Below are 24,099 nucleotides of genomic sequence, written 5' to 3' on the forward strand. Positions count from 1 at the left end.
GTGAGATGGTAAATTGAATGTCAAACCGCAATCTTATTACCTCAGCGTCCCGCCTTTTGCCTCCTCCTCAAGACCATCCGGTGGCTCCACGGAGCACCTTCCTGCTCCGCTCGCCAGCTTGATGCCATCATTGGCGAGATTTCCGATCTGCAATTACCGTGAAATTCATAAATGCTTGCCGTGGTGGAAAAAGACACCCAAACCTCACCTTGAAGATTGTGGTGACGAAGAAGATGGGCAGCAGGAGGAAGACGAAGCCGCAAAGGATAATTTGTATATTTAATTCGACGGATGGTGCATCCAATTTCCATTGTAACAGTGAACAAACTGCGGAGGGAGAGAATGGATGAGTTTAATTAAGATTTGTCATTTCTGTGAAAATTCTCAGCATTAATATGCAGGCTTTGAATACTTGAAGTTGAATAAATATGAGAATTGAGAAGGAAATATCGTGACTGTTGCATTCTATCTGTCTGTCTATTACAGCATTTATCAAATGATGGTTGAAATGCTTGAGATACATCCTCCTTGGCCCTTGCCAGACAAGATGTGTATTTCACAACATACCTAGAAATCGATGAGCACCCTGAACAGCGAGATATCCCGTCATCAGCGTCATGAGAACGCCATACCAAATGGACCAGAGCGAATTGAAGTGGCAGCGTCTCCCGTTCGACGCTCTTCTCTCCATTGGCGTCGCGTTGGTGTGCTTGGAATTGGCGGGAGCGCTGCAAAAGGACACCAGAGAGACAAGTAGACAAGTTAGCAAATCAACTGTTTTCTATGCATGAGCGAATTTCAATCAGCCGCCAGTGATGCTCGCGAAAGAAGTCAAATTAACAATAAGTTGCAGAGTTTCTTGCGAAGTGGAATTTACCTGGCGCTAGATGATGTGACGACACTGTTGCTTATGCTAGAGTTCAGACTTGGACATTGCTTGGAGGTGTTTGTGATGTTGAGCAGTGAGCGATTCTTCTTGCCACTAATCTCATTGTTATTCTCGTAACCAACCAGAGATCCCGTGATAGACATTGCTTGTGATGGGATTCAATGTGCGGATGATTGGGTGAAAATGAATAGTGCGCGCTGAATCCTTTCCTTATCCTTCGTTTCACTGGCAATCCTCGACAGCCATATCAGTCTCTTCGCAGTCTTCTTGATACGTCGATCTCAGAGCATTAAGTATACGGAATGATGAGTGTCATTTGTTCTCGCAGCTTCTGCATTATGATGGCAATTTCTCAGCCAATTTCCACCACCAGTCAAGGACCGCACAGTCAGGTGTTTCTGGGGAAAGTTGCACAACTTTAGCAATAAAATTCAAGCCACATTGACCACATTTGTTATTTGCATGTGGGAATCATTTGGAGACCTGTGAATGTGAGAAGAAGCACAGCATAACCTTAATTTCCCATGAGGAATTGTTCACAGTTTTACACAAAGTTTGTGTACTTTTGCTATCAAAACGGAATTCTTGGTGCAGGAGAGCCGAAAGTTCCCAAGAAACTTTACTTTTGTCTATCTAACTGAACTGTGAGATATAAAAGTTCTAATTAGGGACGATTATCGGAAAAATCTGCTCTCTCTCACTGTCTTTAGTCCAAAATTAAACTATCTAATCTAATCTAATCTCTGGAAAATTGGTTTAAAGGCAGATAAACCACCAGCCTTGAGTGAAGAGCCCCAGGAGCTTTGGCAAGAATTGTGGCTGTAACGAAATTTCACCACAAAAGAACATTGAAACTCAATTAAAACTTCCGCTTGGCAGAGATTCGAAAAGTGATATTTACAGCCTGCTTTTGGGATGTTAGCATCAAAGAAATCACGTAGAGCAAGTGTGCGCCTTAATTGCACACCACGATGAAATTACAGGTGAAAACAATTGTGTATGATGGAAACGTGTTGCGTGGGTGAGAGACCGAAAGATAGGCAAATTGACGGGGATATTTGGAGCAGCTCCTGACACATCAATAAAATTGGGGAAGTTCACACACTTCACGCGGATGATAATCTCGGGCTTTTAGCGAGTCTGTATTTTGCACAATTTCCACATCAAAAGCATCGCCATTGGTGAAAAGTGATATGGAATGAATTTCACTGGATAATTACTAGCTTCAACCATTTTTTCGGGCGTGTCAAATCGTCAATTTCCATCGAGATGAGTGGCGGATAATGCGAAAGCGATTGTAGCAGAGTCAACAGAACACAGGTGGAAAAGCTGTGGAAAGAGCTCGCGTGACTGTAAATGATTTTATATGCGTATTTAAGTATGTGAGTGGCAAATGGAATGTGATTTATTTCCCGATGGAAAAATTGGGGAGAAGTAGAATTGGATTATAAGCCTGTGTAACGTATAGGAAAGGCATAACAAGAACATCATTTCGAGATGGCGTATCGGTAATATTTGCTCGGCTCGGGGTAATTGGCTTGTTCAACATCCAAACATTTTGGCCTTCCGTTTTCCATTTGCTTCGCTAAATGGTTCGTTTTGGCAAAATGACTGCCAACTAATATTCTGTGTGCGAACGGAGGAAGTTCTGTACTGAATGTCCAGACACAATATACTTCTAATTAAACTAATTGCACTCTTTCACATGAAATTCAATACGACGAGAGAGAGAGATTCTCGTCTCGTCTTGGCTAAATTTAATTCTGTTGAAATGTGAAAATGAACCAGACGTGAGAAATGAGAGAGTTCAGTTCGTTCAGGAAGAGCTTTGTGAAGCTTTAAAGCTTATCCTATAAAGGGAATAGAATGCCACATTAATATTTCAAAAGACATCCCCTTATTTTCCTGTCAAACTGCAAAAAAGGCAAACAATAAAAATGCTGTCTAACCATTTTTGCTCGCAATATTCAACAAGTATGGCGAGAAAAAACTTGTTTTCGTGTTCATTATTAATAAAGACAGCCAAGATGAGCTAATGGATTGACAAATGAAGCGCTTAAATACGTCTCGGAAAAGCTCTCATAATGTTCATTTCAATTTAGTAACTCCCCTTGGAGGAATTTCGCTGATAAATCATGCTATTCGACCCTCACGCTGTCCTAATGAGAATATATTATTCTCCTTCTCATAACTTATGGAAAGAATTCTCAGAGAAGATGCTTTAAGTGCGTATCAAATGGCAAATATGCAAGTTTCATGTGAAGCTTAATTCAATTAAATATCCCTTAAACTATGAGGATGTATCAAGTACTGCAATTACATTAAATTCACATGAAGCTTTCCACCCTCGCGCGTGTCTCGAGTGGTTTTGTTCAGAGTCACTCGTTGGCATGTTATCAATTCACTGACGATCCCCTCGAAGAGAGAGAGGAATGTCTCGGGGCAACCGACAAGAAAATACCGCACTTGTATTTTTTATTTGTTTCCCGATGCCTTTTCATTTCAAATTACAATCTCACCGACTTCCGTTCGCCTTTGCGGAAATCCCTGGCGCGTGAGTGTGTGTCCTTAGAGAATGAATCCACTTTCTTTTCCTCTACTTTATGGTGTTATTAATTTTGCATTGACGCAGCATCCGCTCCTTTCACGTGTGTAAATATTCATTCGCATTCCTTCAATTCCCTCCTCAATTTTTTCCCCCTATTCACCACTCCGGAGAAGACATCAATAGGACTATTGGAAGTGTCTTCGGCAGGGATGGAGAGGGCGAAATTAAAGCTCACGCGGGAAAATCCTAAATGTTATTTTACAAATGCTGTGTGCCAAGGAGTGAAGAAGAGCAAATTGCAGGGGCGTTTCCAAGACAACACACACACCGAAATTGTTGTCTATGCGACTCTCTTGGGCGAGAAACCCGCACCAGAGCCAGACAATAAGGTCTTGTGATGGTCGCCGGCGATTGTGTGACTCTATATCGATGATGATGGCACGCTGAGACACTTTCTCGCCCAGGAAATCCCTGTCAGACCCTCCTTTGACACGTAACACCACCGAATTTGGGGTGCACGTGGAATTGCAATTATCTCAGATGGAAGATTGAGGGTCAAAACCTGAGCTTAACCCGATCTGATAACGTTAAATTAATAGAATTCAAGTGAAAATCACTGAATTGATTGATTTCTTTCATCAAATTCACCCAACAAAGATGTGCAATTGGCTCAATTATCACTTCAATGCGCCAATTAGGCAATATATTCACCCCTTCTGAATATGGTCATGAATTTATTATTCAAATATAACCGAGGGAAGTTTCAATATTATGCGCACAGTTCAATAGGTGATTTTTTTTCTTTCTTAGATGCAAATGCGCTTCTCATCAGCAAGATTGTCACAGCCTGTCTCGCGTCTCACACTTCTCGTCGTATACTTTCTGGAAAATAGGAAAACTTTTGATGGCACACTCAAGGCAAGTTGATGGATCTTTCACCCTCGATTCCCATTTCATCCCCTTGGCGTTGAATTTTTGCGCCTTGCCGTCGATGTCAGCAGAAATAGTAATTACGTCTTGATTGTTATTTTCTTGTGCTTCAGCCATCGACCGAGAGCTTAACAATTACACTTTTCGCCCATTTGACGGTGGAAAATATTCAAATTCCCCTCATTAATTCCTATACTTCACTGATTTTTAATTTCAACTGTCGAACACGTTCTGCGCCTTGAAAAGCTACCTTTGGCTGAGAGTTGGAATGCCAGTGGAATATTGACGAGAAGATTTTCCATTTTGTTCCACTTTTGTGTCTTGTAATTGAATCAATTATGCTCGACGAGCGAACATTCCTTGGCACATAAGAACTACACCGCAATTCACACTATACAACTGATAAAATGAACATTCACGCGCCATTCTTTCTGTTGACCCGCCAAGTGCTCGTGGTCATTAAAAGCATCCCTCAGAAATTATGTTCAAAGCATTTCACACAATCCTGATTGTGTTCCCGTGTTGTTGACTCGACTTCCAGTCATTTCGATGGCCATAAAGGACATCGCCAGCACTCAGAGCAAAGGGGTTGAAAGGCAAAAACTATGTCACCCCAACTTCAGGTTCACCCATTTTTTTGCCGCCGTCGCCGCACTGCAAATCGATTTCCCGAGGGTTGGCTTAAAAGGAAAATTTGATACAATGCTTAATGAAATCCTGAGGGCTCCCCTTTTTGCGCTCGGAATTCGATGGAGGGCAGAAATTTCATGGTTTTTCCATGGTCGTCATTTCCTTTTCAAGCCTCTCGGTGAAAAGAAGAGAGAGAGAGAGAAAGAGGAAAGTGGAAATATATTTGAAGGGACCTAATTAATTTATTCGCGTGATGTGGATTACAAAGCCAAAAGGAGTGAATATTAAACAGAAGCTGATTAAGGATTTTGGCAACAAAAAGGATCATAATTTCTCACAGTTCTTCTCTGACTGTCCTCAGATAGAATAGTGAGGAAAAGCAGATTTGTTTCTGCATTAAAATTCTTTTCATTTTTGCATCTCATTAATCGTGTATAATAAATACTTGTTTCTTGGACGGATTGAATTAAATTGAAGAGAAATATTGATAGGCTTAAAATACGCCACTTTTCGATTTAAAGTGAACATAAAATGGTGGGAAATTTTATGTCTTCTTGCATACAGAAAGTACATGATATGTATGCATAGTAATCCTTTTTTCCTATACTTTCCGCCAGGATTATTTGTGTGCAAAAGCACGAGAGTGCTTCACCTTTTCGAGGGGCGTGTTATCTTATCTTGAAGCTCATTCGACTGACCCGAAACGAGAGCGAGAGAAAAGTCTACGTAAAATCATTGGGCTCTTTGCACAACCGAGTGAATGGGAAAATGGTGAAATTGCAATCGCCTTTTATGCTCCTGTTGATGGCGAAGGATTTATGCAGTGCTGAGGGTCGACATGAATGCACAACGAATGCCACGAACTTGGGGAACACTCATATTTACTTTCTCCTGAGTGCATTACATGTATGAACTCCCCTTTTAACCGTCAAATGCGACAGGATCTACACAGGACTCTGATGGGGTGTATTTCATGTGAAATTGATCTGAAGTTCTCCCTCAAATCCCACAATAATACGCACAGAACAGCGCAAGAGAAGTCATGAATCTTGCACTGAAATGCAATGTGGGGAGATTGTCAAAAGGGGGTGGAATTTCCTTCCCGTAAAATTGACGGAAACGGGAAAACACCCATCGATTTTTCCTCTCTCTCAATACACTAACATAATTGACATGAATTTCTCGTTGGAGTGAAAAACTCCCAAACTTCACAAACATCTCCCACTCTCTTTGGTGTCAATCATAAACTTCACAGCGTGACGTCGTCCGTTTCCCAGTGCTTTCTTTTATTAAAATGATTTATTAAAATATACTGTGTGTGCGTATCAGAAACAAATTAAACCTTCCGTCCTCTTGAGATCCGTCCAATTAAAATTCTTCCACATTTCGCCGCCCCATCGAGGGTGAATTTCGTGCCCCCAAGTATTTTAACATTTTGTCACGAAATGTGTCACTTTTCTTCCTCACTCTCACCATTAATATTCCAGTGGTGGAGTATTTGTCCAAGGAATTGCCACTGGTTTCGGTGAATTTCTTACAGAACAAGCGTGAATGCGGGATTAAATTTAATGCCATTGAAAATATAATTGCAAATTGTGAAGAAATTGAGGAAACGTCATAAAAGTTTATATAATTGTCATAATGAGAGATGAAATTTGATCAAAATTTGACATAATTTCATTACAATTTAAACATATAATCAATTTAATGTAAGAATTTAATTACATTTGCAGCTGACGTGATTAAAAAGTTATTTTGCTAAAAGATTCTTCTTTTTGTTCTTACGGAAAAAAAGATTGTAAAGGAAATGCTGAAAGCTTTTACGGTGGAAAATGTGGAAAAGTAACTATGATATGCGATGCGGAGAGAAAAGTTTTCAGTGAGCTTTTCCTCTTTGTAATATGTTCAAGCGATGATGTTTGACATGAGTGGAAAAGTGCAGATTTCAACATCAAATATTCCAACAATTTTCACTCACATTGAAAGCACGACATGAATGCTTTCTGTTTGACAAGTAAAACAGATCAATGTCGGTAGAGTTGAGACAGCTTCTTTCACTGTCTGTTTCTTATCAAAACCACCCAAAAATTATTATACTTGCGGAACAATTTAAAGTGCAATAAAATCACATTTGCGCTGCTGCAGAGGAGGAAAAAAAGTTTCCTTGCTCCGCAACTTTCGCCATCATCATTAACATGAAGGACTTCGAAATGTGTTTCAGATTCAATCTCGGCAAATTCTCATTAAGCTCCATTTCCATTAGTCATCTTTCCGACTGCGAATCCTCAGCGTCCAAGCATTTCTCTGGGTGGTCTTAGGGAAATTCTGCGTGTATGTTGGCGAAGAGGGGCAAAAACATCCCCTCAGTTGGATTAGTAATTTTCCATGTTTCACCCCCTCACAAAACTCAACGATTGCGAGCTAATCTCTTGTCATTTGCACAGAATTGTTTTCAATTCTTGGGGAAGAGAAAGTGAGGCAATAATTATAAAAAATCACCATCGCAAAGAATGGTCGATGAAACACCCTCGTGATTTACTTTTATGTCCTCCTATTGTTCATCATATTCTCCTCTCATGTCGCATTAGTTTTTATGCTCCACGCCATGAGGGAAGAATAGTGGCATTTTCTTGGGCAATTTGGGCCATGATAATAAATAGCTCTGGCGAAAGGAACACAAACCGCATGTCATTCACGTGTTGAAATACACTCCCGATGGCAGCAGATTACGGCGAGGGGATTACAGTGATAGTGACATTGGAACAAACCCCATTCGGACTTTCGGGGGGGGGGGGGGGAAATCTCTTCCGTGGCGCACAATTAATCACATGGCGCGTACACTTGTTATATTTTCACATCAAGGGCGCCAAACATGCTCTCATGATTGTGGTGAGAAATCACTGACCACCCCCAAACGTGTGTGATTTCATCCAGTGTGCAAAATCCCGCGCAATCGCTGGGATAATTTGCATTTTTCCGCACTAACAGACACACCATTACTGCGAGGATAATTGCAAAATTCCACTTTGGGTGCTTCGAAACATAAATAAAGTTTTTAATTTACAACTTCCCCATCACATTGAAGTAGATTGTTTGATAATTATTTGCATTTTTCATTGGTTTCGCTGCGAGTCACCTTTTCACCCTCGCAGCGCGAGCTTAAACGCGGGGTAAACTTGCGTGATGGTGGACAACAAGGCGCCCCAAGATAGTCCAAATGCTGTGCAGCTTATGTGAATTTATGGGCCTTTCCTTTAATCCTCAATGGAAAAAGTTTTGCCACTGCAGAAAACTCAATTTCAGTCAGCGCATTGCAAATGCAGAGCATAAAACTTATATTTCTCACACAATTGCACACGTCTTGAAGTTGGGGTGAACTTGCGGGTTTCGGTTCTATTGCGGTTCACTTTGCTGATGAATAAGTGCGCTTTGCTGAATGCACATGACCTCGTGATAAGAAGGTCAGCAGTTCAAAAGGGAATCAGAATATTGAGCTTTTCTCAATATTGCCCTGAAAAGGGCGGCGTTATTGCTTTTCTGTGCAAAAAAGATACATTCTATAAGGAATTTTCCACATCGAGCTTTCGCGCAATTTACTAGTGAAATTCATAATCAAAACTTCCGACCGCAAGAGAGCTTTCGCAGAAGCAAAGTTCGCGAGGGTTGTTAAAATGAAAGCAAAACTACGGGCTCAAATTAACACAGTGTCAGGAAAATATGGCGCACAAAGTCTACGAAAAACACGATGGAAAATATTCAGTAACATTCATGCTCTGAATTTAAACATTTCATACTTTATGTCTCTCAACATAAGTGTGGTTATTTTAGAAATGCACTTAGAAATGCTCGTCATGGAATTTCATACAAATCTTTCTTCAATGCACTGCACAGAAGCCTTCTAATGTGGTTTAACAATAACTTTTCTCGACCATAGTCAAGAAATTTCAAGTATGAGGAGGAGAAAAGACCAACTTTCAGTCAGACGGACGTTCAAGCATACTGTTGAAGTTCTTGTTTGGCCTTTTTTCCGCCATATGCGACAAAGGGAGGGCAAAAAAGCTCAACAGACGACGGAGTTTCCCTTCCTGACGGCGGATTTCTTTTCTAATCCTGTTAACAGTGCGGCTCCGCAATTTCCCATTAATTTGCCAATGAATGCGCTCTTCAATGCAGTCTCAAATGGCAATTTCTCCTCACTGAGAAATCACGTCTCTTTGTCATACATTCTGCGTATGACAGAGTGTGGGTGGGACAGGAAAGAAACTGGAAAAGGATGACATGCACAATAAAGTGTGCACCATCTGCTGAGGTGGTTTGCTTCCGTCTCCGATTTCCCAATTCACTTTGCTGACAACAGACTTTTCTGCAATATTCGCGCCCCGACGAAATTCCAACCGTGTCGGCAAACGGATCAAAGAGATTGATTCGTTTATGCTTTCAAACAGAACCCGCATTATCTGCTGGATGATTAGTTTTCTTGTTTGCAAAATAACAAGCGCATTGTGCATAAATTGAAAATTCTCACGTCCCTTTTGCCACATCCTAAAGCTCAGACACACCTTTTATGTTGGTTTGTATTGATGTTTGAGGACTTTTGCGCGATTCTTGGCTCCTTTCCTTTTATCTGCTCGCTTCAGTAAATGGAGAGATGCAAATTCCAACTTGAGATATTTCTCAAGCATGGAGAATAATTTACGATTGGAATTGTAAATTATTTTCTACCCAAAGTAAAATAGTATCAAGTGAGGTAAATAATTGCCTCTTGAATGCGAGAAAAAATCAGTTGAGACGTGTAATTTATTAGCAAACGAGAAGTGGGTGGATAATATCGCATTCTTATCCTGCTTCCTTGTGCTAAACTTTGTTGACTTGCACTTTGTGCCAAGACCCTCTCAAGGTATAAAGTGGATCTGGTGGATTTTCACCTTCTCAGACGTCTCCACAAATCGCTGTCGACTGAAATAAAATATTTACACTCTTGCGGAGAAAGGATACTCCCCACGAAAAAGGATGGGACGCAGTGGCCTTCTTAAGCGCTTTACCTCTTCTTCTCCTTCTCAATGCTTCGCCGGTATCAAAGACACTCCGTGCTTTCCCCGAAATTGGCTTCACCGTCCATTTCTTCAATTGGAAAAGCACACGCGACTTCAAGAAAATACACCTAAAGAAATTCCCCGAGGGATTTATTCTACTTTCAATTAAGGGTGAAAGCACTTCTCAATCTGCAAAAACATCGAAAAGCTGTACAATTAAATAATAATTCAGACTTTACCGTCGAATGATGAATATCAAATAACATCGTGAGAAAGAGCTTTAGGAAAGTTATATATTTTCTTCTTCGTTCACATTTTCATCTCACAAAAAAAGCTCCTTTACAGAAATTGCAACAATATTTAATGAGAAATAAGCACTAATGCGATGAAAAAATTGTTGTGCAAGAAAGAAAGAAGTCCGAAGTTGGTGTAGAATTGCTCTATTGAGCGCCCAGCGATGGTCATAAAGAGTGCTTTTATCGCGTATTTTTTCCATTAATATTTCTTCTCTTCTTCTTTTTGCGGCGCTTGAAAAATTACACTCGACCAAACAATTCCTATATAGCCCAGAGTATTTACTCGCCGGAATGGCAGGCTCGTTTTCCCACAATGTTGCCAGAGAGAGAATCATATTCCGTGGCTTCAGCTGTAATTACTGTGGAGCTTTTCATATGAGAGGGAAAAAGCTCAAGTCAAAATTATAATTTCCGCATGACATCCACTCTATTAATTTCTCATTCAGCGCGGCTGAAATTTCAATCCCGCTTCTGGGCTCTATTTGGATATTCTTTCTCATTATGTTTACGCTATTCATGTGTTTATGTACAATGGAGTTTGAACTTAATGAATATTCAAATTGTATGTCATAGTTTCCCAGCGGTTATAAAAGTCTTATTGCTTTTTCCCCCTGTCCTGGATAAACTAGGTAAAATCGCATGAATTTTTAAACAGGATATCTCAATCCTTTTCACACGAGTCTCTATTTTATACAGACAGAGCCATTTATGAATTTAGGGGTGAATTTTATTAATGAGACAACTGGCTTCTGCGCCACTCATTCGAGTCCCTGAGAGACCATTAATATACGAGTGTTTTTCAGCGACACAGATGGACATGAACTGGGTGTAAAATGAGGAGAAATGCGGGTCGAGAAAGTGGTAACATTATTAATATCTTCTGTCCAACAATTGAACATCATGTTGCAGAAGGAAAGTGCGGAAAACTGAAGCGAAACATGTGGCAGAAGTGAAGGAGAGAAGCGTCCTTTTTCCACACACACAATGAGACAAACACTGACATCTTCATCCGTTTCGTGGCGACGGAAGTTAATGCATATTCATTTCTCGAGGAAAATGTATTCAAATCAATTCACGTGATTGATGTGGATTGTTATGTAGTCGCATATGTTGCAGAGGAAGAAATGCCGGCGGGCTATTGATTCTAAGGGTGAGAGAGATGAGTTAATATAATGTTTAGGCATCTCGCACACATCCCATTTAGGTGGGAAGGCAAAATGCCTGGGCCCGAATAGATTTATTCATCCAATGAACATGGATTTATGGCAATATTTCCACCACCCCCTTATTCTCGCCCACAATCCATTTATAGTGACACCCCCGAAAGCGCGCCTGTTTAGGGCTTTTTCAACCGGCAATTCCGGGGCAGACAATTCATCACTTGGGGTCCTCCAGCGGACAGTTATTCATCTAATTTGCAGGGCTCATTGAGTAGTCAGACAGCGACCCTGTACCCTTCTGTGAAGCGCGACATCCTGACGCTTTGTTTGCCCACTGGAGCGCCCCTGCGACGGGGTTGGATGTGTCGATATGTGTCGATGATGGATCTGGTGAAATGAATTAAAATTCAGCCGAGGGTTGCTCATTCTGAATGTCTATACACGAGATGAAACAAGATACAACAATTGGGGAGGAGAGCCTGAGACTGTATCACTCTTTGTTTACCATATTCCATCCAATCAGCCCCTCTTGTGTTGGTATTTCTGATTAATCAGTCACTTGACCCCCAACTTGAGGCTCAAATATCAAACTGACGCCTATTGCAATGTTGCTAATTGGTCAGAGGAACACCAGACGTTGTTAACTATTGTAAGGTTGCATAAACTTTGGGATAAATAAAATAAATCCGCATAATGACTGATGATTATATTGCATTTTTGCGGTTTATGCACAATCATTTGCGGGTGTTTTCTGACTGTGGTTTCGCTCTGTTTCCCATCTGCATTTTGTGCAAATTATATTCTCAGGTTGGGAATTTAATATAATGTCCGAAATTATTTAATATATTTCAAATAACCAGAACAGGAGTTTGTGGTGTGCGACGTGGCGAGAAAGTGTGTTGGATAACCCCATCAGGAATTGGAAATAATTGGCAGAAAAAGGGAGTGAATATAGTGTGAAATCTGCCGAAGGAAGGAGAAAACTTTTCCCCGAGTGGTTTGGTAGCCTATAATCAAGTTAATGGGTCTCGTGGCAGAAATTGAGTGGGTGTTTTTCAAAAGTGGTCACAATTTCCATGTTAAAATCACTCAACATCTGACCGCATGTCTTCGTATGTAAATATTTGACTTGACCATTGAGAGACGGAAAATTTACCGACTGAACTCTCTTCGTGTACGAAATGCGTGAGGGTTGATTGACTCTTTGCTGTTTGGTAAATACAAAAGTGGCGGGAATTTGAGAAAATGCGTGATGGTGAATGTTTGATATTTTATGGTACAAGAAAACGTGCGTATTAAAGACATTTTGCTGCCACTGAATGTTGGCATTCTCGGTGAGGCGTGTGCGGGTGAAGATAATCAATAAATTTTTATTATTCCTCCAGTGCGATGCTAAAATACCATCGACGGAAATAATAATGGAGAGTTTATATGTGGTGATGTCGATGACCCAATTCTATTCCATTTAATTCCTCCTCATCTGCGCTTGGAAATTCTTTAGCCAACATATTTTGCCGATAGTGTGCGCCAAGACATTTCCTCCTCATCTTCAAGTGGATTTCGAGGAAAAATTCTTCGAGTGGCGCGCGATGAGAGTCAAAACGGCGTACTTCTGCACATGGTTTACTCTGTGTAAATGCAGTCTTTTCGGCTCATTCTCGTGTGTTTTTCCTTATGTTTTTCTCCGAAATACGTGAGTTTGTGGATATGCTTTAGCCAAGAAATTTCGGGCATTTGTCCAAACAGTCGTCCTCCACAAGTGGATGGAAGAGTAGCAGAATAACGAGTTGCTTGGCCGTTTTTCTCCACATGGACACAATATAGTGTGAAAATGGGGAAAAAAACCTGAGGAGATTGCGTGACGATGGAGAATATAGTCGTGGAATGTGTAATTTTCTATCGGGAAATGCATTTCAGCGCACACCATTCGGAAGCAATTGTGTGTGTGGCACAAGAGATTTTCCCGAAGGCGCAGAGAAAACGCAAAAAGACTGGGCGAGGAATGGAGTTGAACATCTGCGAGGACTGTGGATGGAATTTCAGGAAATTCATGAAGCTTGAAATGATGATGTTTGAGGGAAAATGAGGAGAATTTCCATATAAAAAGGAACATTTTCCGAATGACACATGCAGTGAAATGCTTCAAGAACTCTCTCTCTCTCTCTCTCTTCACTTCTTTTTCCCGTGCTCGATTCACGTGCACTCTATGTGCCACATCGGCACAATATAAATCCTTAAATTAACTGACTTGTATACTGACAAATTGCCACAAACACAAACTACCCACACTCCTGGCAATTCCGTCGAATCTCGTGCAACAATTTAAATTGAGGCAATTTATATGGTGAAAATATTTCATGAGAGTGTTTTTCTATCCACTTTTGTTTGTATATTCATTCGGATTTCTTCACTGTGAGTGGGTGGCTATTTTTGGAGGCTTTTCGCCTCTTCCGCAGCGCAGTGTCTGGTGCTGCACAAAAATGTAGGTAACCATCAATTACGAATTCCTCTCCATTAGAGACATTCCAGAAATCCAAGGCTTACGCCAGCTTTTAAGATATCCGCTGTGGATTCTTTTTTGATTGGGGAATTTGAAGCCAGATTTTTGATCTCCTATATTACAACATCATGCACAAAGTGTCCAGCAATATTATCATGTTTACATTCGAGGCTTTCAATTTGAATCCTTCTCTTTGACCAACTGTCTTCTCTGTTATTCTTTTCCACGATTTGAATATATCCAGGGCTTTTCGAATGGAAAGCAAGAACGATTACAAATCACGGTCTTTGGGAAAGTTGGGGCAAAACAACCCCAGGGGATTTACTATTGTTTTCTGAGAAAATACGGGGAGTTTTTCCAGACCAAATACAATTTAGCATTTTGGAATAGAGTTATTATGCGGTCTTTTGCACTCAAAATGGCCTCATGAAAAACGAAGGGGAGAGTCTTGCTGACAAATGCAAAACAAGATTGTCCAAATCACTGAAGCGCGAAGATTAATTCGGAATCCGTTTAGAGTATCACAAGATATTGCGCTAAAAGCATCATATTTCCGCACAGCGAAAGGTGGAAACAATTCTTTCCTTTCCCGTATTTTTTTTCCTTCTTCAACTCTGTCAAATGACAAAAACGCTCAAGGTAGTTAAAAAAAAAAGAACCACAATATTTTCTCGTCTGTTGATTTTTCATAAAAGCTCCGGAGGGGAAAAGTCTCTATGTCTCACTCGGAGCGGTAACTTAATATTTTATTATCGCGCCCGTGCATCCATTTGACCTCGCTTGGCAAATATTTTCACCCACACAAGAAGTCGAGGAGAGCAAACGATGGCGCAAGATAATGTGTTATTGAGGAAAAGTTGGCGCGGTGTTGCGAAGAAAAAGTTGTACGAAATATAATGAGGGTGAATATTCTGCAGACATTTTCTCCGGTTGCACGGAACTTCCAGCCAAGTAATAAAATCACGGTCCGTTTGGACTCCTTTTCAACTTCTTAACTCACACCATTTTCGTTTTTTTTTATCCTAGGAGAATATATAGGAAAGGTGAGTGTTTATGCGAAGTTTCTGGTGTGAAAAATGTGTCTGAAAATCTGCATTCGACTCGAAAATGTGCATTTATTATAGACTTAATCCATTTTCTTTGAAGCAATAAATTCTCTTACTCATCTTTTTAATTGCCCTTTTTATTGGCCTCTCGATGCACTTTCATATCAGAAGATTCCTCTATAATTCCTCACTCTTTTGGGAAGTTTGCTTTTTCCACCTTCCACTGACTTCTCTAAATGATGAATTAGATTTCCACGAGAGTTGAGCGCGCGTAGGAGGAAAAACAAACCCAATGAACTCTGCTGAACCTGCAGAATGTGTACAATTTTTTCCCCTTCGTCTGGCATCAGCACAATTACTACACATTCAGCAAAGTTTTGAACTCACGTCTTCACCTTCATCGCCCACTGAAGATAGCGATCATATCTTAAGAGTGGCAGAAATAATTCATCTTCGCAAATGGATTGGCCTTTCGAAGGATTTAGGAGTCAATTCTGGGCAGAGAAAAGTTTGAAATGAGTTACAAAAGGGTGAATGTGAAGGATGTTCTCCATAAACATAATCAAATTTTAAAATACTCTAAAATTGCATTGCGCATTATCACGATAGAGTACTAAATACAGCTCTAATTGGTTAATCAATGTCTGATTGTAGTTTAGTGCATGCGTTCGTGAATAAGTAATTAATTTAGCAAATAGGATTGATGAATTGTGTATTGGATAGAGATTGAGTGCATTCAGACGCCATTCTGTCCGCTGTGCACCTTCTGTGCGGGGTGTGATATGACGGAATGAAGATGCTCTGATGGCAATTTTATACTGTGGACGTGTTTAATCCCTACCAGTGGGGCTTAATTCGGAGGACAAGTGCCCATGAATTTCCCTCCATTTGTGGATGTAATCGCAGACAGAGGCTTCGTGCCCTGAAATACCAGTGCGTTCGCTTTGTCATCCCTTTCCCGATGCTGCACAGGCTCTGAATGCGGCAATTGTATTTTATAATGCATGCAATAAACAATTGCCAATGCCCCTCTGCAAGACGATCTGATGGGGTGTCGTTAATTGCTTCTATCTCCCCGACAAGTCACACAGGCATTCCATCACACGCAGCATCGCATCCTCAATCATGCAAAATTGCAAATCACTTTGGCTACATTTGCCGGCCATCTCCTCAGGGATGACTCACCCCCGGCGCAGAGGGTTGTGTGGAATCGGCCCAAGAGAGCTCGAGGGGATGAAAGTGTTGGGTGCTTTCCTTCTCGACATTCAGCCTGATCTTCAGGAGATTTTGCGGGTGTGGAAAACTTAAAATTCCACTCACAACAATAAAAGAATCGATTTTTACCTCCTTTCTGTTCACCTTCGTGTCGACACTGACTCTGCGGCAAAGGGAAAGTGGGGCCTTTTCCAGCGGTTTCTGCAAAGAAAAGGGAGAAGTTTTAGGATCATAACAGATTAAAGGGAAGAAATTGCAGGAATTCACAAAGATATTCAGTGGAAAATACTTCCAAAACATCGGAATGAAAGAGAAATTCTTTTGATGGAGTTTTGCAGGAAAAAGAGAATTGGTTTTGCTAAATGATGATCTTAAAGTCTATTATTGGTCTTAATGTCTACTTCACCTTTCGAGATTCTCTTAAAGTCTACCGGCATCAAAGTGAAGTTGAGTCAACTTATCTTGAGAATAAATTTTTCCTTCAATAGACAGAAGGAGTTTCGATGTACAAAAAATGGGCACACAAGTATTAAATTCAACATTCGATACACTCAAAATATATCTCTGAAATTCACGTAAAACAAGCCTTTTGATGTCACGGAACAGCTCTTGGGTGATTCAATTGAAAAAGGAGACGAATTCGCGGAAGAAAATCGATATTTGGGGGGAAAAAGCGACAGTTTGGCACATGTGTTCCGGGGTTGTGTTTGCTGCAAATAAGCAAAATGAATTTATTATCCTGCCGAGGAGACGTTGTACACTTTCCGCCAAATTGAATGCTGGAAAACCCCAAGAGAATTCCCGCAACGTTGGCAGAAAGTGAGAGAGACAATTGCAAGTGACGCCTTTGGAAGCTTTGTGAGCCAGTTTTGCTGTACATATGGTAATTCCCCCAGCATGGCCCGGCATTGAGAGCTTGAGGAAGTCCTTTTTCAAGCCCTCTTTCACGCCCGCCACACCCTCAATGGCGTGCAAAGGGAAGCTCGTCACTTTCATCGCGTGGCATCTCGATTTCCTCATTGTGGGCAAACCGTGTGTGTGCCATTCTTCTCTTTCGCAGACGTGATGCGATAAAGCCTTCCGAATCACATTTAGCCATGAGTGTTGGAGGAATTATCAGTGAGTCGCAAGAATGTGGCGAAAAATCCGGAGACGTGTGTGATATCATCACGAAGGAAACTCGTGGCAAGGAGCAATATTGCACACGATTCTTACTAAATTTCCTCCCGGTCCTCGAGGCGAAAACTCTCCCTGCCTTCCCTCCTCCTCACATTGGTGGAGGGAAAAGCTCCCCAAGTGTTGTGCCGCGCGACACATAATCAAATTGGCAAAGCTGGAAGCCATTGGGGATGCAAATGCAAAGGAGATTGAGACAATTTCATTTTATTTACTCCATCGGCGCAGAATTTGCATTCTTTATGGCGCGATTCAAGCACTGTAGGCACACTATTGATACGAAATTTACTTCCAGTGCCAAATAGCATTTGCAAATAAGAGGGGAAAGTCGATTTGTGTGGCAGTTTATAGCTGTATTCGAATCTTCCACCTTTTATCCGCGTATTTTCTACCTCACGTTAGAAAGTTTCGTTGCTAAATATCATCATTAAATATTACATACTTCTGGAGTTTCTGGTAAATTTTCCACATGACTGGAAACTGCGCGTCTAAGTCTAATTCTCTCCATGGAAAACTCGGCTCTTTGTTAAATATTTGCATGAAAGTGCATGGCGAACTTCCGAACAAGTTGCTGCCAAAAGACAAGGAAAATGGCAGAAATGTTGCCGTCATATTAATTTTCCCACCACCAGTGGTTTTATTAGATAGAAGATGTCTAAAGTTTTAACATGTCAATATTAATTTGCTCTGCTGAAGTGAAAATACCGAGTGGCACTTTAAGTGTTCGACATGATAAATTATTTATAGCGTTTTATCCAATTTGGCGTCTCGTGGAAAAGAACACACATTTTCAATCAATATGTATGGAAAAAAAGAAGGGAAATCTTCAAGATTCAAGAGATGAGCTGCATTGTGAAATCGCCCAAAGAGAATCAAGTGGCTGAAGTTTTCTTTTACGAGTTTTTCCAAACGTCCTCTGCGCGCGTTTAATGAGTTTGTTCTTCTATCAGAGTGCATGAAAACAACCACGGACTTCTAACCGACGAGATGAGCCAGTGTTTTGAATGCTAATGGCGCAATGAAGGGAACTTTTTCAATTTCAACAATCGTGCAATACAAAATTTGAATGGTGCGCTCATCTTTGGCGAAAAAAAAAGCTTTTCCCGACTTTATCCATCCTTTCTGAGTATCATTGTGCATTTTAACGATGTTCTTTTTAGCTCTTGAACACAATTTCACAATTCATTCGGGATGTTTTCTTCGTGGTTTCCCATCAGAATCAATAGAAATTATTTATTGACAGTCTTCTTCTGCACTTGGTTGAATTCCCCGTGAAATCTCTCCTTCATTTTTCCACATAATAATATATCCAGGATGATTCTTCTGACTTCATTGTGTATTCAATTTAATAATCATGAAGTGCTGCAGCTTTTGCATAAATTCCCCGTTTGTCACCATTTTGCTGGGGTGAGCAATAAATAAAATTGGGGAAGGATAATAATTGTGCGCTTCTTCGGGAGGCACTTTGCACATATCATCAAGAGAGGAAACAAAGCGGCGCCCGAGCAAATTCTCATTAAATTTTCATTATGCAATACAGATTGGTAAGCAGACTCCCTTCATCATTCACTTTTTATCACATTCACAGCGCCAGCAGAAAGCTCACGTGGCTTGAATTGGGGAAAAGCTTCTCTCTAATCCTCCGTCGTGATGATTAAAAAGCTATTTTGCTACTTACGAGCGCGAAAAACCTCGTGAAATTTGCGCTACAAAAGACAATTTGAATTTTTTGTGCAGATATTTTTTTCCAAAAAATTCAAATCAAATCATACACAATGTTGTATTGGTGAATAAAACGTAATTCTACTATGACAAATAAGGGGAATGTTGAAACTATTGAATAGGGGAATTATTCTGACAATACTTCCAATTCAAATTTAATTCAAGTCATGTATATTTCCTGTTATAAAGCGCACATAATCCTGCCATACATAACGTGATTTAGCAGCAAGTCTTTATCCTTGACAAATCCAATGTTTGTTCAAATTCAATATTATAAAAAGTGATAAAATGTTATCTGCTAACGTATTACAGATTTTTCTCTCGCACGGAAATTTCACTATAGAATAATATTGAGCAGAGAAAGAATACATTTTGCACACACATTCAGCGTGATAGAATCGTCAATATTTATTCAGTGTGAATTATGCATGATTGTCTCTGCTAAACTGCTGTGAGCATTTTAATTTAGGAGTGATGAGAAATTTTGTTCGTGCACTCTTGGGGAATTTCATCCCCTGATAGAAGGGATGTTGGAAAAGTTATGGAAATTTTTGCAGGAGTCTCACATTGCAAAAGCAGAGCTTTTCCGTGGCTTAGAGTCATACACACTGCAGGGAGACTTTATTATTCATGAAAGGGAAAAAGTGATACGACGTCTGCCGGTGAAATTTCTCAACCCCAGGAGGCAGAATTAATTGATTTTGCAACGCTTTATTGCCGCACACACACACACGAAACGCAGGATTACAATTGAAGAGAGACAAACAATTGATATTGGAAGTGATGCAAATCAAAGCGTAAACACTTGAAGTAAACAATAAGAAAGTGCCTCGAAGCGCCAAAATCTCAAGTGCTTCAGGGGAAAGTTTCAAGTGCGCCTGCATAAGTTTTCCGAGAGGGTTTTCTGGTTAAACAAAGGGAATCATAGTGAGATCTCTCCCCTGTTCGTGAAGTTTCCGAGAAAGCTTATCGGCAAAAGCATTGAAAACACACCATAAATGATTCTCAATGGCAAAGTTTGTTTTGCACGCTGTTTCTCTATCTTCGTTATAGAGTTTAAAGAAACCACGCACTCAAGACCATGTCAAACTATTTATTTTAATGTCAGAACAAGCATGCAATAATCCGTACAAAATACTCCGCTCAATTTTCAATCCCTGGCATTTTTATTCACTTTTTCGTAGACTTCGGGAAAAGCGGATTCGCAAGTTAATTTCTTTCGCATGATGTTGTAGAGTTTATGGTCAAACATGCGATAGAATTCCTCCTTTGACCGGAATGTATCGGCATAGAGCATCTGGAAGCCGTCGCACTTTTCCACGAGATCCTCAATGGCTCTGGTGGTTTTCACGGGATGGAAATTATTCACGTGCGGAACGCCATAGACGCCAATGTCGATGTACATCTCCTCCTTCTCCTTGGGATGCACCATTCCCGGATCGTTGGGCAGATTGAATGGGCACAGCCAGAGTGGATAAACCTTGACGTGCTCGTGGAAGAACTCAATGCACTCCTTCATGGTTCGCGTCGGCACCAGAAGATCCTGGATAATGTGATTGTTCTCGTACAGCTTCTTGATGGCCTCCGTCTGTGTCAGCTTCAGCAGAGACACCTTCACTGGCATCAGCCAGCCCAGGAAGAAGCGGAAGAAGACGTTGTTGCCGAACGGCACGATGTCCTGCAGCTCCCAGAACAGCGATCTGGAGTGGCGATGGTAGTAATCCACAATCGGGATGTATTCAACAGTCGTTCGACCCTTCTTCATGATCTTCTCCACGTGCTTGAAGAACCACGGCTTGTGCCACTTTCCGATCTCGTTAATCTTTCCCGCCTCCACTTCGGCGTCCTCCACCATGACGCCAGTCATTATCACACCCTCATCCAAGGAATATTGCAAGCCCTCGACGAAGTGATTCGCCTTGTTCTTCGACGCTCGGTCGAATGTCTCAACAATTTCATCCAAGCCCTTCACAGGTTCGTAGCACAGTTTGATGAAGCTGTTGCAGATTAAATGGGAAAGTAGATTAAGAGCTTTGCAATGCAATTAATTATCGATTTCATGTTCAATACCAAATTATAACTAATCGACAACTCCTAAGCTTTTCTATGTTCCAGATAAAAAAGAGATTGGAAACTTCTGAAATCAATCTATTAACTTTATTATCAGTTGGTTATTTGGTAGATTCAGTCTATTTTGTGCAATAAGACGGATTTCTTGAAAAATTACTTCAGAAATATTTCAGCCACAATATTTTCCCCTTGTTTGATAAAATTTTAGCCAAAAGCCGAAAATCCAAACAACGTTATCAGCTCTTTCGTCGCCACTTCATTTCGTGGTATTTCGCAAATTTTGCTCGCGCCCAAGTCAATGATAGCGCATAATCTTTGACATAATGGAGGAGTGAAAGAGAATTATAAGCGTCTTTTGAGTTCAATTGGCTGATAAGCGGGCTCATAAAAATCAAATTTATCACTCTCGCGCGGGTGCAAATTTGAGACAACTCACCGCGTGCATGGAATGATCTTGATCTCCACGGCCGTGAGGAGTCCCAGAGTGCCGTAACTCCAGGGAATTGCGTAGAAGAGATCGCTGTTCTCGTCCTTGGAGCACTTCGTGACGCTTCCGTCGGCCAGGACGAGTTCGTAGGACAGGCAGATGTGCTGGAACAGTCCGTAGATGTGGGACGAGGACTCGACGCCGGTTCCCATCACCAATCCGCCGACAGTGAGATCATCCAGCTCGGGCACAATGGGAATGGTCCAGCCCAGCTTCCCCAGCGTCTCAGACAGTTGCTTCATGTTCACGAGAGGCTCCACGCGCACTGTCCTCTTGGCGGTGTCCACCTCGAGGATGTCCACGAGGTTGCACTTCACCTGGAACATGCTCTTCTTGTACATGGGCTTGCGGAAGCTCATGGTCTGCCATCCGGGGCGCGCGGTGCACATCTTCGTGGCCATTCCCGTCTCGCGCCATTCCTTCACCTGCCTCTGGATGGATCTCACCTTGGCGCCGTGCGCCGTCGGTGCGCTGCTCAGGCGGAAGATGATCTCACTCCGGAGGTAGTAGAAGAAGTTGTAGAGGAAGGAGATGGGCAGCAGGAACAGGCACACGAACACCCATCGATAGTCTATGAGGATGATCTCCGTGAGGGTGTCGAACTTCTTTCCCATCGCCATTCTTGTGGTCACTGTTTGCCGGAGCCGCACTCGACCTTGCCTTTATAGACTCCCCACGCACTGATAATCACTGCCAGGTGCGCGCTCCTCCAAATCTTATCGTCAGCGCTGAACAATGCTCCTCGCGAGTACAAAGCGTGACTCTCTCTGTCCAGTGAGATTCCACAAGCGGCCAAATATTGGCGGCTTGAGTGCGAAATCCCACTCTCTTTCGCGATTGACCTTGATAAAGAACATTCACAGATCTCCACAGTCTTTATTTAGCCACTCCAACACAGTCAAAACGCACTCAGCCATCGGCATTCTTATCACTTTCCTCAGACGCGCGGAATGTGTTCATTCACCAAATTGGGATTCATCCAGAATGATGAATTCCCAATGCGCTGTAGATACAGAAGACATTCCTCTCTACGCGCTCATCTTTCCATTTATGGACAAGAGAGTGAGCGCGATTTATTTTAAAATTCCCAAATCGTTCACTCTCGCCTCTTTCCACCCCAATTTGGGGAATTTACAACCGAATTTGTGGGATTTCCACTATCCCAACCGCCCATATTTGGAGCAAATCAATTCCAAAGGGGGCGATCAGTGGGGTTTTGACGGTACATTTGCGCAAGAAATGCTTGTCGCATTGTCAAGATGGTTGATTGCAATGCAGACGCTGTACTGAATAGTCAATTGCATACTTCTTCATGTGGATTTTCAGGTGAATTCTATGTTACAGAGGAATACCAAGAGAAATACCGAGAAAAAGAATGTGTCTTATGGACAAATTCATTCTAATGTTAACATTACTTATCGTATTACATTTTTGTAAGATGATATTGTGAAATTATATTATAAGATTTATGAAAATTTAGAATTTTATTAGGCTTTAAAGCATAAAAATCCGTATTTCTACGAAAATGACTACTTTCTTCTTTATGCTTCACCTCCTCACTGAAGAAACTCTCCAGAAAAGCTCTTAAATCCATCTTAGAAACTCCCACAAAGTGACTCTTTTCCCAGGACGAATATTTGATGAATTTCCAATCAACTGAATTGGAATTTCCAAGTCCATTTTCTCTTCTCATTCTACACTTGATTCCCAATATTGAATTGGAGAGAACAATTTGCATCCACAGCTCTGTGTCACCAATTTGTGGCTGCTTTTCTGGAGGAAAATTCATGGGAAAATTAGTCAACATGCTTTCCACTTTCACTCCAGAGGACCTTTTGCGCCTCTGCCATGACATCCCAAACGTGAGTAAATTAATCTCTGGTGTTTCTAAAATTAAAATCTCACCACGTTGACAGAATTCGACTCGTGAGTGTCATTTGTACGAACAAAATCTTCGATGGCAGCAATTGTGAGTTTGTTTTCACTCAGCATTAAGTCTTTTCTGCCTCAGCGAAATCTACCTTGATTTATTGCATCTCAAGCCATTAACTCCTCGTTTCTTCTGGGCTTCTTTTCAGAGGGTGAATGAAATTAAGGATGGCCCATTTTGTGGGGTTTTCTTCGTTGTGTTCCTCATGTGTGGTTTGATAAAATAGATTTTATCTTCTGAGTGAATTTCTCACTGCGCGTCTTCTGTTTCAGCCACTCTTTGTGCACTTTCTTCTTCGCGTTTATTTTCCCCAACCCGGAAAATAATGTCTTGTACACTTTTGCCATTGAATTGCACCAGTGTGTTGAATGAAGGTGAAGGAAAAATGTGTCTCTCATGAGCACCAAAGAGAGACAAGCTGAAGAAGATAATTGTTCTCCGGCGCAATTACTCCATAATAATATAAT

The 24,099-nt window shown here is 41.2% G+C and overlaps 2 protein-coding genes across 2 annotated transcripts in view; both read right to left on the reverse strand.

The window, feature by feature from the left end:
- LOC132256555 (protein tincar) overlaps positions 1–24,099 on the reverse strand; it is a 51,331-nt gene that overhangs the window by 19,882 nt on the left and 7,350 nt on the right. Inside the window, 5 exon segments of the mRNA XM_059753047.1 lie at positions 41–147; positions 209–327; positions 568–678; positions 852–1,287; positions 16,377–16,448. Of these exon segments, the coding sequence (XP_059609030.1) occupies positions 41–147; positions 209–327; positions 568–678; positions 852–1,032 (518 nt within the window). The 5' untranslated portion in view covers positions 1,033–1,287; positions 16,377–16,448.
- On the reverse strand, positions 20,296–22,316 carry LOC132265832 (delta(24)-sterol reductase-like). The gene is made up of 2 exons (XM_059766613.1): positions 21,652–22,316; positions 20,296–21,142 (listed from the first exon to the last, which is right to left on the reverse strand). Exons 1-2 carry the CDS (start codon positions 22,314–22,316, stop codon positions 20,296–20,298), a joined length of 1,512 nt encoding a protein of 503 aa, XP_059622596.1.

This window comes from Phlebotomus argentipes, unplaced genomic scaffold (genome assembly GCF_947086385.1).
Source record: "Phlebotomus argentipes unplaced genomic scaffold, Phlebotomus argentipes genome assembly contig_5, whole genome shotgun sequence".
NCBI classification, from domain to species: domain Eukaryota; kingdom Metazoa; phylum Arthropoda; class Insecta; order Diptera; family Psychodidae; genus Phlebotomus; species Phlebotomus argentipes.